This window comes from Prionailurus bengalensis, chromosome B1 (genome assembly GCF_016509475.1).
Source record: "Prionailurus bengalensis isolate Pbe53 chromosome B1, Fcat_Pben_1.1_paternal_pri, whole genome shotgun sequence".
NCBI lineage: Eukaryota > Metazoa > Chordata > Mammalia > Carnivora > Felidae > Prionailurus > Prionailurus bengalensis.
The window spans coordinates 165348901-165368013 of NC_057344.1; the positions used below are offsets into that span (position 1 = coordinate 165348901).

A 19113-nucleotide genomic window follows, 5' to 3' on the forward strand; every position below is an offset into this window, starting at 1 on the left:
AGGTGATCTGGTCCAATCTCCTCGTTTTGCACATGATGGAACTGAGGTCCAGAGAGGTTAAGTGACTTACCCACGTCACACAGAATTCACATCTCCCGATGCCATTTTTCACTGCACCCTGCAGCCCCACTGCGGTAGAGCAGATTTCCTTTTAAGATGGGTTTGTGTTGGCCCTGTCTCAGAAAATTTAGAGTAACTTACCAGAAGGCCCTGGTGACAAGGCAGCTTGACCTATAATGTGGTTTCATGGCTTGGACGTGAACTCTGAAATCTCATGAAGCGCGCTAGTATAGTTTTGCTTTGATAGAAAGGATAGAGCCCGAATGGATACCTCTTTCCGTCTCTGATTTGCTTAGTGTGATAGTGTTTGTGCGCAGGTCTTCCTAGCAAACCTATGTCCGAAGAGTGGGAAGTTATTTTGTATCACTTTCCAATGCTGTAAATCGTTGGTGTCTTACTAGCGTTTGCGTATGTTGGCAGAAAAGAGATGGTGTAGAAAATGAGATCATTTTATTTTGATAGGTGATTCAATGCCACTTTATTCTAATTGGCGACTGAAAGTGATGGAGCATAATCAAGGAGAGCCACTACCCTTCCCACCAGCTGGAGGCTGCTGGTCACCACTGGTGGATTACTTGCCTGAAACGTCATCACCTGGATTACCTCTTCACAGGTGGACTACAGCATCATTCCTATTTCATACGAGCCAAATCGCTGCTTAATACTTTCAGCTTTCTTTATGCTATCTGACAACACAGAATAAAAGCCACTTCTCTCTTGACATGCTACAACAAATCAGATCCATGTGTTTAGATTTCGAGAAGTCTCAACACTCAGACCTCTGTTTACCATTAATACTATTAAATCTACGTCTGCTGCTGCTTTTCTGGGTGTCTGGCATAGTTACTTGACCTTTCTGGGACCCAGTTACTTCCTCTGAAAAATATCTCACAGTACTAGAGGCACTGTTGTTTGGAGTTGCGTTAAACTGAATTTTACTTAGCAGAATCACAGTAGAATAGTTACGGCATTCTTTCAAACTGTATTAATGTAACCAACACGTACTGAACACCTACTATGTGGCAAGCAGTGTGCTAGGTGTCAGGGTTGAAGATGAAAAAAATGTGGCCCTTGCCTTTGGGGAGCCCTTAGCAGGTAATGTTTTTTTCTAGAACCATCACTTAACGGTTTCTTCAGCTATATTTCTTTTCCTCTTTTTTTCTTGAGAGGTTGTATTTGTCCATAAAATACAATATTAAAGGCTGCAAGTAACTGGCATGAGATTCGCTCCAGGTTTACTCTGCTGCGACATTAACAGGCGTCTCGTTTGTCACAGGTGTAACATAGCTGTGATCCTTTTGACGGATCTGATCATTGACCACAGTGTGAAGGTGGAATGGGGAAGCTACCTCCATCTTCTTCTTCATGCAATTTTTATAGGTAATTAACACTCGTTCTGACTCAACATGACGTTATATTTCTGTGGCAATTTAAAGGCAGTCTGGTTTTTTGGTATTTCTATTAACCGTTGTTTGGTATGTAACTCCCATGACACTTTTTACGGGGATTCTCATGGTCTAATAGGGAGTCTGTCAGTCCTCGCCTCTCTTGTAACCACAAACAGGTCTTCTCTTCGCGTTCCCGTTCTCGTCCTGTCGTCCCTCCACTGCTCACAAGCACAGTTACCGTCTAGCAGGAAAAATTCGGTACCCACAGCAAGAGTAAAGTTAACTTACCTCTCAGACTGGAAATTTGCAGAGTAAAAGGAAAATTAAAATGGGGTCCAAGTATTTCTCAAAAGAATGGGATTGTGGACCGTCTGATTATTACAGCTGAAAGTCCACTGTGCCTTCAGTAACAGTGGACTTTGAGCTGTAATAATCAGACGGTCACAATAGGGACCATCTGTGGGATCCATCACAATACTTTTCATGCTTGTAGGATTGGCTTCCTGAAGAAAGTCAAGGTAGTATTCTTACCTGAAGTTTTCCTGATGTGCACATTTATTACTTCGATGTTTCAGTAATCAAACATCTACTGACTTTTCATTGTGCGCTAGGCACAAAAAATGCTTGCCTTTAAAAAAAAGTCATTTACATTGAGTATTCTGTCACAGAGTAATAATTTCTAATAGGTTACTAAGTTTTAGACACAAGATGCATTGAAAACTTGTCTTGATTCCCCCTGCTAACTGTAAGACAATAGGCTATTGTTACAAACTCCAGGCCAATAAGAATTACTGTGTGGTACATCATCTTGTACAAAATATTTTCTGTATTTTCTGCTTTTCTTTAAAATATGCATTTGGGAGGTGCCTGGGTGGCTCAGTCAATTAAGCTTCCGACTTCAGCTCAGGTCATGATCTCCAGCCCGTGAGTTTGACCCTCACATTGGGCTGTATGCTGACCGCTCCGAGCCTGCTAGAGCCTGCTTCGGATTCTGTGTCTCCCTCTCTCTCTGCCCCAACCCCCTGCTGGCACTCTGTCTCTCTTTCTGTCTCTCCCTCTCTCTCCGTCTCTCAAAAATAAGTAAAACATTTTAAAAAATAAAATAAAATATGCATTTGAAGGTAAGGGTACTTGTGATTTCTCTTCACTGACGATGATTTCCAACTGTCGTTCTCAGGGTCTGACCACTGCCACCCCGAGGTGTACGAGCACTGTAAGCGCCTGCTCCTGCACCTGCTGATAGTCACGGGACCCAGCAGTAACATCCGCGCTGTTGCCTCTGTCCTGCTCAGGAACAGGGAGTTTAACGAGCCCAGGGCGCTCACGGTCAAACAGACCGCGCACTTAGATTACACTTGCACAGGTATTTGCTTTAAACGTCCAGTTTGACAATGGAATCATGCTTCGTTCATTTGGAAACTATAACAGAGAAAGTCAACTAAATAAAAGTTGAAAGGCTTTAAGTGTAGTTTTATGATTTTAAGTACCATTTACATCATTAACTGGTAAAAGAATTAAACTCGGAGTATTTGAGTCTGTGTCACCTGTAAGGGTCTTTCTTTGTCATAAGAATTTTAAGTTCTCAACATGCAGGTTGAGGATCAGTGAAACAGTGCTTCGCTTACGGAGCAGTTATCGAGAAGATGTTGAACCTGTATTACATTCCTCGTGCTCTCAAGATCTGAGAAATGAACAAAGCAAGACGTTAACATTTTATTGTTCATTTGATTATGTTTACTGTCTTTAAAATGTTAGGCATTTTTAAGTCTAGTAAATTCCAAATTATACATTTGGAAGTAATGTGGTCCAAATTAATGAGACTTTAATATAAAAGTTATTTCACTATTGGTGTCATTTTTTTTTTTAATTTACTTTGCAAGTTCTATTTTCTTCTTTCCTAATAGCCCTAACTTACTTATCCATTTGTCTGTATCATCAGGTTAATAATAGATGACCTAGAAAATAATTGTTTTTAAAAAATGAAATAAAATTACATTTCTTACTAATCATGTAATGTCAGATACAGGGTTAATGTTCTTTAGTGAAAACCCTGTGGTTAGTAAGAAAACAATTATTAGGAAACATTGCACCTTTTAAAATGTGGCTAAAATATGAATAACGTTTACTGTCTCTTTTATGTTAAAACATCTTTTCAAAAATTCCATAGTTGGTTTTTGTTGTTTGTTCTTAAGGCTTCTTTTGCCATTTGGTGACTATAGGCATTCGTAATAAAAAGAATTTAATAACTGACATAATATAAATATTACAAAGACTTGAAAATTGTCTTTCTTCAGGTAAAATGAAGTGGAAAGTGTAGAATCCTTTCCATAAGAAAAATCAGTTCACATTGTGGAAAAGACTGACTTAATACACATTGAGGCAATGTGCCGAAATATTAGGAAAGTGCCACTTTCAACTTTCTTCAGCAGATGGCAGCAAAAGACTTCACAGCAAACCCAAATAGCTAAGTTTTAATAATAGGCTGGGGGAGACAATGTTTGCCCCCCAAACTCACTTGATGGAATTTGGTGCTTATGAGGTTCCCGCAGAAGGAGTGCTGATTTGTATCAGCTGACGGCAACAGATTCCCTCATGCGTCCCACATAACCTGTAAGGAACTACAGGTTCCTGTAAGGAAGGATAGTTTGACGCTTTCAATAGTGTGTGAGATCCTTTCGTGTCTGGGTATTGACGGCCATCTTTCTCTTACAGCGGGCGTTAGTGATTTTATACCTGATTACCAGCCCTCCCCTATGACTGACTCAGGGCTTAGCTCAAGTTCTACCTCTTCTAGTATCAGCTTAGGAAATAACAGCGCTGCCATTTCCCATCTACACACCACTCTCCTCAATGAGGTCGACATCTCCGTAGAGCAGGATGGAAAAGTCAAAACCCTCATGGAATTCATTACCTCAAGGTAACGTTACAGCTCTCACCATTCTGGCAACATACCTGTGTTAAGTCATTCTTTTTTGTCAGCTACAGTGAACCCTGTTTTTGATTTCTGGTGTGCCACTGATTGGGAATACACAGGTTTGTATTGGGTGATACTTAGAAACTTGGATGCCTCCAAAGACTTTCTCCTGTTGTGCTCACACAGTTATACTGGAGGAGGGCCTCAAGTGTGTCTGGATACCAAGTACCCAAAGAGAATACAGTCTTACCTGAATACATATTCCACTTTCATTAGCTACATTATCAGTCAGTCGTCAAATATTTATTTATGATCGCCTACTCTTTGCAAGGCACCATAAGTATAGAAGAAATGGATGGGGAGAAAGAAGGGGGGCTGGTGTCCCACAGCAAGAGAGCGAAACCATCAGGGGCTTGAGAAATAAAGTATTGGAAATGGTGAGTAACCCAGTCTGACTGTAATGCTGAGGGAAAAGTTTCTGGACAAGAAAACTTTGTAGTCCAGGGAGAAGTCAAACTGGAGGGCTCTGAGGCCTCAGCCATAGGCTACAGATCTTTCAAGAAAGCAGATGTTATTGAAAATCCTGGAGCTGGATGGGAAGGGTGAGAAGCACAATTAAAGAAACAGGTTGAGAAAATCAGTCTCGGAGCAATGAACAGGATGAATTAGAGCTGTCAGATACTGGTGGCTACGTGACCACAAAGGAGGTTTTCAGGGCACTTCGGGCCTGGGGTGATACGGGGTTGAACCCTTACTAACCAAGGCGGCAGCCTTGAGAACGCAAAGATGTTTTAAAGAAAGAGTCAACAGGAAACCGTTCTCTCTTAAACTTATGCTGGATCTTCAGCTAGTAAATTATTTCCTTCGCATTGCGATCTAAATACATTCTAGCCTCTCCAAATTATACTGCTGTGACCTATGACACATAAGCAGTTCCCAGTGCTCTTCTCACTTCGTAAAAGTCTGTCATCCTTTCCTACCACCTCTGAGAGAGTCCAACTGTAATGATGGAAGACTGAAATCACATGTAGCCTGGATCTTCCTCTCCTTGCCGTAGACCATCACATGCTCAAGTACGTAAATAGTAGTCGACTGTGCGACGTGCTATTTGGCTTAGCCCACTACTGTCCTTTCTCATGGCAAAGGCACATCTAATGTAACTGTGAGTAAACCCGTTAACGTAAGTTGAAAACCACGGGGATTATGTCTGTTCTCTGTTTTCAGAAAAAGAGGGCCCCTTTGGAACCATGAGGATGTTTCTGCCAAGAATCCTAACATCAAGAGTGCTGAGCAGTTAACTACATTTTTGAAACATGTGGTTTCTGTTTTTAAGCAGTCAAGCTCAGGTATCTTTCATTAAATAGTTCAGATAATACTTTCAATGAGACTTTTTCATGTGACGTGAAAACTTCTGGTCATGTGTAGCAATGAGGTGACAGTTGAGAAGTCTAAAGTGAAAAGTTTTAGACAGGTCTTCTTTTTGAAGTTATTAGTGATGATGGATAGCTTTTGATTAAAGGAAAATTAAGTTATTCCTTGAAAAATTAAGTTACTCCTTAAAAAATAAGAAAGCCACTTGTGACATTCTGGGGTGCTTCATTTTGTGTGTGGTGGCATAATAAAGTTACAGGGCAGTTGTGTATTATGAAACGATTACATTGAAGGAACATAGATGGAGAGGACAAACTTGAATTCTTTTTTATACAGTAGGCGGCTTCTGTGATCTGAAATCAACACATTCTGAAAGTTACTGTAAAAAAAACCGTATCTGTCTAAAGTAGTGGTTCTCAACTAGAGGTGATTTTGCCCCTCGCTTCGTGTTTTTCTCTCTCCTTCTGCTCCTCTCCCCCACTCGTGCCCTCTCTCAAATAAAATAAATAAATAAATACTTTTTTTTTTTTTTAAAGATTACAAAATAAGTAAGTAAAATGCAAATGGAGTTTAACGGAAAGAAAAAAACATTGCCATAAAGCCTGAGTGCCTGCCCGGTTTGCCAGGCACTGAGCTGGGCACCGGGTTTAAAATGGTTAGCGGCTGATGATAACCCTGCATTCCAAGCAACAAGAACACTCACTTGTTTCCTTTGTCTTCACAGAAGGGATGCATTTGGAACATCATCTTAGTGAAGTTGCTCTACAAACAGCACTTTCTTGTTCTTCTCGACACTATGCTGGGAGATCCTTCCAGATTTTCAGGGCCCTAAAGCAGCCTCTTTCTGCAACTACACTTTCTGATGTTCTCTCCAGACTTGTAGAAACTGTAGGGGATCCGGGAGAAGATGCACAGGTATTGCATTAAATTCGTTCAGCAGCCATTGAGCAGCTACTCATTGTCAAGGACTCGTTTGCCAAGTACAGAGCACCGCAGGGCAAGCAAGATAATGGTTACACGGCATTGGCATCAAATGCCAACAAGCAGGCAAAGAATTAAGGAACAAAATTTTGTACGTGATACTTAATAACATACTAATCAAATCACATACTTCAGTGCGAATCAGAGAAAGCTTTACATTTACACACACACATACGGCCCACACTTGCATATTATCCTGGGATTTAAATTTAAATGTAGGGGGCGCCTGGGTGGCTCAGTCGGTTAAGTGTCTGACTTCAGCTCAGGTCACAATCTCACGGTCCGTGAGTTCAAGCCCCGCATCAGACTCTGGGCTGATGGCTCAGAGCCTGGAGCCTGCTTCCGATTCTGTGTCTCCCTCTATCTCTGACCCTCCCCGTTCATGCTCCATCTCTCTCCGTCTCAAAACTAAATTAAAAAAAAAAAATTAAAAAAAAATTTAAATGTAGAGTGTTGAGTTGTTAAGGTAAATTAAGTGAAATAATGCAATAGAGAACTTAAGTCTATGCAGACTAATGATTTTATTAACACTGTCCTAGACACTGGGGATCTGGTAGCAACCAAGTTCCTGGCATTCTGGAGCTCACATTCTGTTGGAGAAATAAGCCTCTAATCCACCACTAATATGTAACACACTTTTATTTAGAGATTATTGCTATGAACATAATAAGGTAGAGTAATGGGTTAAGGAGTGGTATGGGAGAGGGAGTTGTTTTATATGTGACCATCTGAGACGGTGAGTTTTAAACACGTACATAAGTGAAGTGAGTCCTGTGATAATACGGAAGAATATTTCAGGCAGAGACATAAGAGTAGTGAGTGCAAAGGCCCTGAGGCAGAAGCAACAAGCCTGTTTTTGAGGAACATGAAGCAAACCAGTATGGCTAGCTTATTGGATGGTGGTGTCTAGCATCTGAAGATCGATGCGGACAGGTCCAGATTATGTGGGGTCTAGGGAGAGGTGAGATTTTACTTGTAAGTGATAGCGAACAGTACTCACAGGCCTTGAGAGGAGGGTGATGGATATAGTTTGCTATTTAAAAAATTCACTCTGGAGGCTAGGTAGAGTCCTCAGGAGGGCAATAGGAGTCATTTAAGAGGCCGTTGTAAAAGTCCACGCTGAAATGGTGGTAGTTTAGCTGACGGGATGCTATGGAAGTGTGGAGGGGGGTCATCAGATTTCAGATATATTTTAAAGTAGTATTTTCAAGACTTGCCAATGGACTTAATTTTAGACGTGAGAGAAAGAAACAAAAATGACTTGTAGATTTTTGGCCTAAGCAATTTTGGGTGGATCGTGGTGCCATTATAACCATTAGTTTGAGGAGTTTTCATCAATCAGCAAGATCATGTTGCTCAAGAGTTTAATCATTTTGTAATGTTAATGTTGAGTTTGTTCTAATTTTAAATCTCCTCGGGAAGTCCATTCTAATTTCCTTTTTTTCCAAAGCGTAATGAATTAAGACCTGCCTTTTCTCCTAGGGGTTTGTGATTGAACTCCTGCTCACATTGGAGTCTGCGATTGACACTTTGGCCGAAACCATGAAGCATTACGATCTTCTTTCTGCCCTTTCTCAGTAAGAATTGCATCCAGGCGAACTGTAGATCCGTATACAGAACTGCCATAGCTGAATACGCCTAACCATAACGTTAAGTTATCCTAATATTGCTGGTGGGAATGATACCAAAACATTCCGATGGACCAGCAGTGGGAAAAGGAGCCTCGGACAGGGAGCCCATGCGAAAAGTCCCAGCGCTCTGTGTGGCGGTGGCCCGGTCAGGGGTCCTTCTGCTGCCGCGTGTGACTCGGCTTCAGCCTCACTGCCCGGCTCCGTTCCCGCTGCGCTCGACATCCCCTTGCCCCACAGCAGGCCGGCCCCCTCCTGACTCACACCTTCCACAAATTGCTCCTCTCCTCCAGCTTTCTCTTCCTTGCACCTCCTGAATCGATTTATCCTTCAAGACCCATCTCGGATGTTTCTAACTCCCCGAGGGCAGCGCTATACTGACTCCATTTTGGGGGTTCCCACGGTGTTTTCTTCATATTTGAATAAAGCAAGTAACGAGCAGTAAAGTCTTACATATCCATCTCCCCCAGCAGACTTCAGTATTCCTAGCTTTTCCATACTCCTGGCACATACAGGAAGCATTCTGTCATTATTTTTAAATCTGTGATAATTGGATGTGAGGGAGGAGAAATCAAACATACATTTTTGAGCTTGATTTGGGGGTGGGGGGTGGCGGGTAAAGAGTGTGCATTAACAGAAATAAGGATATGGGGACCATCAAGTTTGGGGAGAAGACAAATGAGGTCTGCTTTGGATGTAATGTTCACTAAATCCCAGAGCTGAAGGTGGTCAGTGATAACGGTAGCAGAATTTTCACTTCAAATCAAACGCCGTCCAACTCACAGGAAACAGTTGGCCACAGTAGGAAAGAGACTGTTGTACATTTTGCTTTAATGTGGAGGAAAGGGCTGAAATTTGATGAGGCGAAGTCCGATACTGAAACATAATTTGTCCTGGTAACAGTTACTGTTTTTTTTTTTCAGTGTCTTTGAGAGTAAATAATGTAGCCAAAGAAGCGATTGTACATGCATTTATTTTCCTTTCTTTCTTTCTTTCTTTCTTTTTTTTTTTTTTTTTTGTAAAGAACCTCATACCATGATCCTCTAATGGGAAACAAGTATGCAGCTAACAGGAAAAGCACTGGACAACTCAATCTAAGCACAAGTCCCATTAACAGCAGCAGTTATTTGGGATATAACAGTAATGCAAGAAGTAACTCTTTGAGATTAAGTTTAATTGGTGACCGAAGAGGTGACCGGCGGAGGAGTAACACACTGGACATAATGGATGGACGGATAAACCATAGCAATAGTTTAGCAAGGACTAGAAGCCTTTCCTCCCTGCGAGAGAAAGGCATGTATGACGTGCAGTCCCCTACTGAGCCTGCCAACTTGATGGCCACCATTTTTTGGATAGCAGCATCGCTATTAGAATCGGATTACGAATATGAATACCTCCTGGCTCTCAGGCTTCTCAACAAACTACTTATCCATTTGCCTTTGGATAAATCAGAGAGTCGAGAGAAGATTGAAAATGTACAAAGCAAATTGAAATGGAGTAACTTCCCAGGCCTTCAGCAGCTCTTCCTTAAGGGTTTTACCTCAGTATCTACACAAGAGATGACCGTGCACCTCCTCAGTAAACTCATCGCCGTCTCCAAGCACACGTTGGTGGATCCTTCCCAGTTGTCAGGTGATGTTAACAGAATTGCACCAGCTCTCTGCTTTCTAGTGTAGTGAAATGTAAACTAATCATTTGTTTTGAACTCTAATTTCTGCTTTTCCACAAACAATCATGGGTTGCTGCTGCTGCTGTTGTTGTTGTTGTTGTTGTTGTTTTTAATATGTGAGATAGCTTAAATTCTTTGGTAAAAGCAAAAAAAAAGAAAAAAGAAAGAAAGCGTTTAGAAGATCAGGCACTCCAGGAAATAAAAAGAAAATGGTTTCCGTGAACCATTAAAAAAAAAAATACCTTGAATTTTTTAAATAATGTGCAATAAAAATTGGTTATTGTTTGCTTTTTTTTTGATAGGCTTTCCTCTTAACATCCTTTGCTTATTGCCTCACTTAATCCAGCATTTTGACAGCCCAACTCAGTTTTGCAAAGAAACAGCTAGTCGAATAGCAAAGGTAAGCAAATGTTACGCTGAAAGATAAATGCTAGCGGGAAATTTCTCTGGAGTTTACCTTAAAGGGGGGAATCTCTTAAAAATCTTTTACCGTCACCTCCGCTGTGAATTTCACATCTTTTTATTCTTTTCCTCCATATAAAGGAGTTTTGCAGTCATGATGTAAGCTACCACTGTTCAAATCACAGTGAATAAAATTATTTGTTTAGAGTAAAGCTCTGCTGAGTCTGAGTCTTTTTCGGTTCCCTTTCCCTACTTTTGTCTTCTGCTTCTCTATCAGTTTCCAATTCATTCCTTTGTTCACCACCCGATATTTGCTGAGCACTGGGTTAGGTGCCAGAAATGCAGTGATAATCAAAGTAGACAGAGTACTTGTCCCTGTGGGCCTTACAGTAGGGGTATAATAGTAGACAGTGCCATAGAGTCTGTCTGATAAGTGCAGTGAAAGGACAGTACTCTCGGGGCACAGAAAGCAACAGTCCGCCTAGAGGAAATCCTCTCAAAGCCGACACTGCAGGCTGAATAGGAATAACCAAACTAAGATCCCTGGATGACAAACAAGGAACGACAGGGCCGAGGGTAGAAGTTTTCCAGGCATGAGAAACTGCACGTGCAAAGGCCCTGAGAAGAAGAGGGCAACACACATTTTGTGGCTCCAAAAGTTCTCTCTTCTTTTATTTTTGCCTTTTTTTTCTTTAAACATTCTCTTCGTCTCTCTTTGCTGGCTTCATCCTTTCCCCTTCCTTATTTGGCTCTTTCCCTCCCATTGTTTCTGAAACAGGAACGTAGCTATTTTTAAGTCATCTGTTAACATTTGCTCGAAAGTGTTAGAGCTCTTGATCATACTTTTAAAAAAGATGATTTTTAAAAATAATTTCCTCTCAAGAAAAATAACCCAAATAACTTGCCTTCTGCTTAAACTTAATTCTTAATTTTCTTTCTTTTCTTTCTTTCTTCTTTCTTTCTTTCTTTCTTTCTTTCTTCTTTTTTTGTCAGTTAATGAGTCTTAGAAAAAAGGCTTTAACAACTGAAAATATAGACAGTTATAAGAAGGAGTTCTATAAATTTACAAGTCCTGTACATACAGCAGGAAATTAAGTGAACTGGGGGAGAGGAGTATAAGATAGCAGTATAAGATAACCTAGCTAAAGCAGGGGGAGAAAAAGCAGAGAAATCTTCAACAGAAGGGAACAAGCAAGTAAAATTCTCTGGAAGAGCTTTTTCTATAAGCAGCCCTTTAAAAGCTGAGGGTTATTTAACAAAAGTAACACAGCAGTAAGGGGAAAGAGCGAGCATGCAGAAAGCCAAGTAAAACACCCACTTCTCCAGTGCCCAAATCCCATGACTGATAAGTGCAGATTTCTCCCCGGGTTATCCCAGCCCAATGAATCACATTAAGAGTCACAAAACTAGAAACCTTTTGTTATCTTGATAGATAATATTTAATAAGTGGCAAGATCATATGTAATAAAATATGCTATTGAATCCATCCCTCAGTAAATTTCTAAATTAGATAGGGAGAGATTTTTAACATAATCATTTTAAAAGCATGTATTTTTAAAAAAAGAGCCATTATTATAGTTAGTGGAAACATCTTAATTTTGAAAAGGATTGCCCTAAACACCCAACAACACATATTTGCATTAATGAGGTCTGAAAGTGGTACAAAATAATTTATTAAAATACCTTTCCTTTTAGTATCCTAATGATACATCATTAGAAAAATGTTGTAAAGATGTATTTTTTTTTTCCACAAGAGATAAGAAAGAACATATAAAGGGAAAAAAAGTATTTTGGGATTTCAAAAAATAAAAAGCATGAATCCTATCATCAGGGAAGTAGAGTAGGAGCATTTAGAATGGCAGGTGACACTTCCCATCTGAGAACTTCCTGCTGAATGCTGGCATAAGAGAAGAACTCAGCCCAGCCCAGCCCGAAGGATGTGGGCACCCCTCAGAGGGTCAGGCCTCTGCCGTCTTGACCAGGGCAAAGCACAGGAAAGTCTCAGATACCTTTTTGTTTCTAAGAAATCAAACATGGCTTTGTGTGCGTCATAAATTGTCGTTAAGTCTGTTTTCTTCCTGTTGAGCAGCACACAAAGGTTCCTTCCCTCTGCTTTCAGCAACCTGCAGGATGTGAATTAAATGGATTCCTTAATTATTCTCTCACTTAAACTGTTGAGAGCAATTTTCTGCCATTATGTGCTTCCTCATTATGCAAATATCCCTAGTTCTGTTTGTGCCCTTGGAGAGCACAGGATTTCAAAGCGAGGCAACACTTAGGACAAATATTGTCCTTTTAAGCTATTCATTATGGCAAAAAATAGTATGCTAAAAATGTTTGCTTATAAGACAGTCTTTTGAAGTCATATTTTAACCTGGTAATTCAAAATTTCCAAAATTAAATCCACGTTTAGCCATTTTCTTTAAAATTACACAGCATACATTCCTAGGAATTTTCTTCCTTTTCAATTAAAGGTTTTTAAAAATCATGCTTTAATGCAACTCTTTGTCTTGGGGTCTTGAGTTCAGGCCCCCCATTGCATGTAGAGATTAAACAAATAAAAAGATCATGCTTTAAAAACCTGTTTTTTTTAAGAACATAAGAATCCTAGAAGAATTTTTCAGGAGGATATACACTTTAAAATTTTACTTTACAGAAATTACTTTAATGGGACACCTGGGCGGCTGAGTCGGTTCAGCGTCCAGCTCCTGATTTTGGCTCAGGTCACGCATGATCCCTGGGTCGTGGGATGGAGCCCTGCTTATGATTCTCTGTCTCTCCCTCTGCCCCTCTCCCCTGCTCACATTCTCTTTTTCTAAAAAAATCAAAAAGAACTTATTTTAAAATATAAAAATTCTTCCTAAAAAATAACAAATTGTGAAATGATAAAATTATGTGATTTTAAAAAAATAGCATGATTAATTATATTTTGAAATACAAATGAGAAACATAAATTTATTTTCTTCCTAGTGTATGTTTTATAGGTAAAAGGGTAATACATTAACTACTTTAAATAATTTTATTAAGCAGCTTTTAAGTTACTTTTAATGGTCTTCACAGCCTTACATATCTTCATATTTCAGGTCTATCCAATGATAATGTCCTCATGATGAATCAAAGTAATAGTTATATTCATCTGAAAGTTGAAAAATATATGTATTTTAAAAGGTAATTTTCTACAGTTGACCTTGAACAACACAGGGGTTATGGGCACCAACCCCCCCCTGCACAGTTGAAAATCACATATGACTTTTTACTCCCCCAAAACATAATTACTAGTACCCTACTGTTGACTGTAAGCCCTACCAATAACACAAACAGGTCAATTAACACATATTTTGTATACTATATGTATACTGTATTCTTACAATAAAGTAAGCTAGAGCAAAGAAAATGTTACTAAGAAAATCATAAGGAAGAGAAAATAGGCTTACAGTACTGTACTATACTTATCGAAAAGAATCCACATATAAGTGGACCCACACAGTTAAATCCCATGTTGTTGAAGGGTCAACCATACTTTCTTTAATAAATGCTCTAGGTTTGGGGTGCCTGGGTGGCTCAGTCAGTTGAGCCTCCGATTTCAGCTCAGGTCATGATCTCCCAGTTCATGGGTTCGAGCCCTGTGTCAGGTTCTGTGCTGACAGCTCAGAGCCTGGAGCCTGCTTCGGGTTCTGTGTCTCCCTCTCTCTGCTCGTCCCCTGCTCGCACTCTGTCTCTCTCAAAAATAAATAAACATAAAAAAATTTTTTAAATAAATGAATAAATGTTCTAGGTTTGTGAAAATACATAACAAAACATCAATTAGATGGTAGAATAAATGAGGAAAATGAAAAATGGAAAAGTAGACGATATTTCAGGGACAGCTCTGTGATAAGTGGGAATGAAAGAGTAGTGTGGCCCTTTCCCAGTTCTGCATTATTCAGGTGCCCCCCAGAGCAGACTAAGGAACATCCTCACCAGTAACTCAGGGAACAAGCAAACAAGGTACATGTGATCAGTAAGATCCTCCCAAACATTTTTTTTTTTTTAATGTTTATTTTTGAGAGAGAGACAGAGCAAGCATGAGCAGGGGAGGGGCAGAAAGAGGGAGAGACAGAAAATCCCAAACAGGCTCCACGTTGTCAACGCAAAGTCTGATATTGGGCTCGATCCCATGAACGTCCTGAGCCGAAGTTGGACATTCAACCGACTAAGCCACCCAGGCACCCCCCACAAACATTTATGGATTCGGTTTCCATAATGTTGTATCAAACAAATTCTAGGAGGTCAATACATTTTGAAGTGACATTAAATTACTGGCCAAGGACCTTAGGAGCTTATTTCCTGAAGAGCAGTTTGGGGTCTATCCTACAGGTTGTCTGTCATTCACTGCAGGTGCAGGACTTAGCTCTCTCAGAGCTCCCGTAGAGTCTTTTGAATATGTCACACATGTGAGCGGCTCTGCAGTTGACTGCTCCCCTGAAGGGGTGGGGAAGGGGGCACAGGGAAGGGAAGGTCTGGGGCTGGTCCCAACCTGGCTGCAAACTCCTCAGTGGAGACTGCCTGTTCCGTTATTGTGCACTGAACCATGCAGGGATTTTACAAAACAGTTATAAAATGATATGTAGCATTTACAAAACTTATGTAGGGGTTTTACCAAAGGCAGTTTTACAGAGCCTCAGGAATACCTTGTGCTTTTTTTCCTCTTTTCTTGTCCTCTCTTAATTAACTTTTCTACTGGATTAAAATAAAATGCATTAAAGCTTCAACACCTACCTCTAAATTTTTCAATAAATACTTTTAGTATAAAATCAAGTTTAAACCTTAAATTGCCTTTATTTGGGGTGAATGACACTATTTTCTTTGTTTTTTAGGTGTGTGCAGAAGAGAAATGCCCAGCGCTGGTCAATCTGGCTCACATGATGAGTTTGTATAGTACACACACATATTCCAGAGACTGTTCTAACTGGATCAACGTAGTATGTAGATATCTGCATGATTCCTTCTCAGATACTACATTTAATCTTGTGACTTATCTTGCGGAGGTAAATTTATCAAAAAAAAAAAAAAAATGTAATTTTTTTAACTGTGGCAAAATTTTCACGTAGATTTATTTCTAGAAGCAGTACTGATACTAATTAATCTTTAAATTGTGTTTGAAAGTGAATACAGATAACATTTTTTAAAAGTAAAGTATGGGTAATTCCTTTCCAGTATAAAGAAAGTATAAAGCATACTTTCAAGTATAAAGGGTTTTTTTTTTAATTTTCATTTTCAGTGTTTATTTTCTCATTCACTGTCCTCAAGTGATATCAACTCAAAATAAGATAAACTTTACCTTTTATTTAGCATATTAAATAAATATATTAACATTTAAATATATTTTCCTATTCACTGTCCTTAAGTGACATAAAACTCAAAATAATGTAAACTACACCTTTATTTCAACTAAGAAATGGGTTTTCAGTGGTCTTGATCCTAGAGAATGGTTATAATTTTTTGTTTGTGAAAAATTAGTTCTTGACTGTGAAATCCTTTCTAGAATAAAATGGCGTGCAAAGGCATTTTTGCTGGGTAAGTTCTTATTTTGATAATATGTTTGCTCCCTGATCTAAGATATGATTTGAGTGGCTAAAGATGGAATTACAAAAACACTAGCCCTACAATATCATAAAAAGTTAATATCAGGGTGCCTGGGTGGCTCAGTTGGTTGAGCAGCCAACTCTTGATATTGGCTCAGGTCGTGATCTCCCAGTCACGAGATCAAGGCCTACATTTGACTCCAGGCATGGAGCATGGAGCCTCCTTGGGATTCTCTCTCTCCCTCACTTTCTATACCCCTGCTCGCATGCACTCTGTCTCTCAAAAGAAATGAACATTTTTTTTGAAAAAGTTAATATTTGGTTGTTGAGAAAGTAACTTCATGCCTAAAAAATAAATTATTGAGTAGATAATCCACAAAGAATCTCAAAAGGAAGAAATTCCTACTCACGAAAAATTTTTGTCAGCTTATAATAAAGTGATACCTTCCTTTTTAAAAACTGACCTCTAAAAATTAAACCTAAAACACTATAAACTTAAAAAATTATTCATAACTCAATAGGTATTTTAAATACGGCTGAAAACACTATTTAACAGCTATATCCCTGATGTTGATATAGAACACAGAATGCTTTAGGACTATCATAAAAACCAGTTTCGGACTGGTGTGCATTTTTAAGGTGTTGGTTTGATAGGTTTGCTCCCATCAACCTTACATTTAAGAGAGCTGATGATGGCAGAGAGCGGTGCCTGGCTGGCTCAGTAAGTGGAGCACGCAACTCTTGATCTCGGGTTTGTGAGTTCAAGGCCCACGTTGAGTATAGAGATCACTTTAAAAAAATAAAAAATCTTTAAAAAAAAAAAAAAGGTGAACTGACGATGTGAACTGTGTGACAGCTTTCTAACCTGAATAAATACAGGTCTCTAGGTTTCTCTTACACCCTTAGGACAATAGCCAACATAAAACCAAGGGCAACCTCCTAAGCCTGTTCTTATCGGCTTTGAGTTTATGCTCCTTAGACCAGCTTCACGTTGGTGCCACCATCAAGCTCACCACTAAGGTAGCACTGCTTCTCCAATCACGGGGTCATGAAGTCTGGAACTGGCACAGGACAGCCTGTGTATACCTCGTATGGTGACATTTTTTCACTCTATACAGAGAATGCTTTGCCCCAAATGTTACTCTCCTTGTTTTATTATTATTGTTAATTCTGAAATTATTCCTAACAACAGTACTGAAACTAGTTGTGCGTATTTAGAACCACATATATTTAATCGTCCTGCAAACAATATAAAGTAGACAGTGTGATTATTATTAAAAAAAAAAAATCATGGCTCAGAGGTTAGGAAACTTGTCTAAGATCACATAGTTAACAAGTGGCTGTTGTGAATGGTTTGGGGATAGTTATTCTTTGGTGATGGTGGTATGATGGGTTTTTTCTTAACCTAGAATAAGTGGTGTTTAACTCAAATTAGCTCGGGAAATGAAAGAAAACACTAAGATTAAGATAAAAATAATTATCTATTGATCCTTTCTGAACCGAGGACAAGTGATGGTAATAGACACTGTCTTTTACCTTTGTTATTTATTAGTCTCTGGATTTCTGATCATCTAACCATAAAATCATGGATTAAATCTGTTCTGCTTTTCAGCATCATAAATATAAATACTGAATTTTCCTTAACCTCATGAAATTATACTCTTTATATTACTTTTAGCTGTTAGAGAAAGGATTGTCCAGCATGCAGCAGTCATTACTACAGATCATCTATAGTCTTTTGAGCCATATTGACCTCTCTGCTGCCCCGGTCAAGCAGTTTAATCTGGAGATCATAAAGATTATTGGTAAATATGTACAGGTGAGTGACCACAAAATTTATGTATAGAATTCCTTGTAAAACAATCCTATGATCATAAAAAAAAACCAAAACACTTGAAAGGTCCAAGAATAGGGAAGTAGTTAGTCCCTAAGTCATGTTTCCAGGAACACTTATGACATGGAAAAAATGTTCTTCATGTAAGTGACAAAAAGCAAACTCTGAATGGCAGGATTGGTGTGATTTCCAATTTTGATTAATCGTTACATCTCTGAATACACATGCCAGTAGTGGCTGGAAAGAATGTACATGAGTGGCAGCTGTCATCACCTCCGGACAGGATACTTGTGACTCTTCGGTACCTGCTACTAACCAGATTCTAATAATGAACAGGTACTACTTTTAGAAACAGAAGAGCTCTTTGTAGAGTCTGTATTTTAGAGGTATTTTCTGTGTCTGATAGAAGGAGCCCCGATACTTAGAAAGTAGGAAATCACACTTGGTTTAAACCACGTAAATGATGGTAAGTCAGTCTGGTCTGTACTGAATTTCACCTTTGAATTATCTGTTAAGAAAGGTCTTGCTGAGCAGAGCAGTGTTGTGGATACAACTTATCAAAGAGAGCAAACTCTTTAAGAGCCTTAACAGATTAAGATTTTTGTTTCTACCCCAGTTATATTTGCATTCAAGAAAGCAAAACTTACAAATGGAAATACTTGGTTAGCGATGAGTTTGTGTCTTAGCCCATATCTGAAAGTAATAAAATGCTATTGGCTTCCATTGTTCCGTTCAGTAATCCAGATTCCTTTTATATTCCCTTGAAGAGCAGTGAATGCAAATAACGTTACAATTCTTTGGTGACCCTGTTTATTTTCTCTATCTTCTCTCTGAATGAGAGACCCTGTTTATTTTCTCTATCTTCTCTCTGAATGAGAGGCTTGACCAAATAACAATTGTATATATTTTTTTCTAAAGCACATTTTTCTTTTCTTCTTAAGGTATAAGAAGTTAACTCATCAAATATTTGCTGGGTCTCCCATAGAGACACACACCACATTGAATTACTAATTTAAAAAATGCAGATGCATTATTTTATATTCAGAACCACAAGCTCACGTGTCCACTGGGCAAGCAAGTAACCATATGAGGGCATAGATTTCTGACTAAGTGAAGGCAAACTCCCCATCTAAAAGGAACAGCACAACTTAGCTTCCCCTCCTGGCTGCCATGTTGGAATACAGAATCCAGGGCAGCCAGAACTTCTAACTTTTTGATTTAAAAAAAAATTTTTTTTTTAACATTTATTTATTTTTGAGACAGAGACAGAGCATGAATGGGGAAGGGTCAGAGAGAGAGGAA

General features: G+C 39.1%; 1 protein-coding gene across 9 annotated transcripts in view; it reads left to right on the plus strand.

Annotated features, from left to right (window-relative positions):
- FRYL (FRY like transcription coactivator) overlaps positions 1-19113 on the plus strand; it is a 272325-nt gene that overhangs the window by 211341 nt on the left and 41871 nt on the right. For all 9 annotated transcript variants that reach the window (XM_043572703.1, XM_043572706.1, XM_043572705.1 and 6 more), the window contains 11 exons: positions 523-673; positions 1337-1440; positions 2626-2811; positions 4161-4365; positions 5587-5708; positions 6458-6648; positions 8197-8291; positions 9367-9974; positions 10314-10411; positions 15270-15440; positions 17656-17796. In XM_043572703.1, the coding sequence (XP_043428638.1) occupies positions 523-673; positions 1337-1440; positions 2626-2811; positions 4161-4365; positions 5587-5708; positions 6458-6648; positions 8197-8291; positions 9367-9974; positions 10314-10411; positions 15270-15440; positions 17656-17796 (2072 nt within the window). The remainder of the gene's footprint in view (positions 1-522; positions 674-1336; positions 1441-2625; positions 2812-4160; positions 4366-5586; positions 5709-6457; positions 6649-8196; positions 8292-9366; positions 9975-10313; positions 10412-15269; positions 15441-17655; positions 17797-19113) is intronic.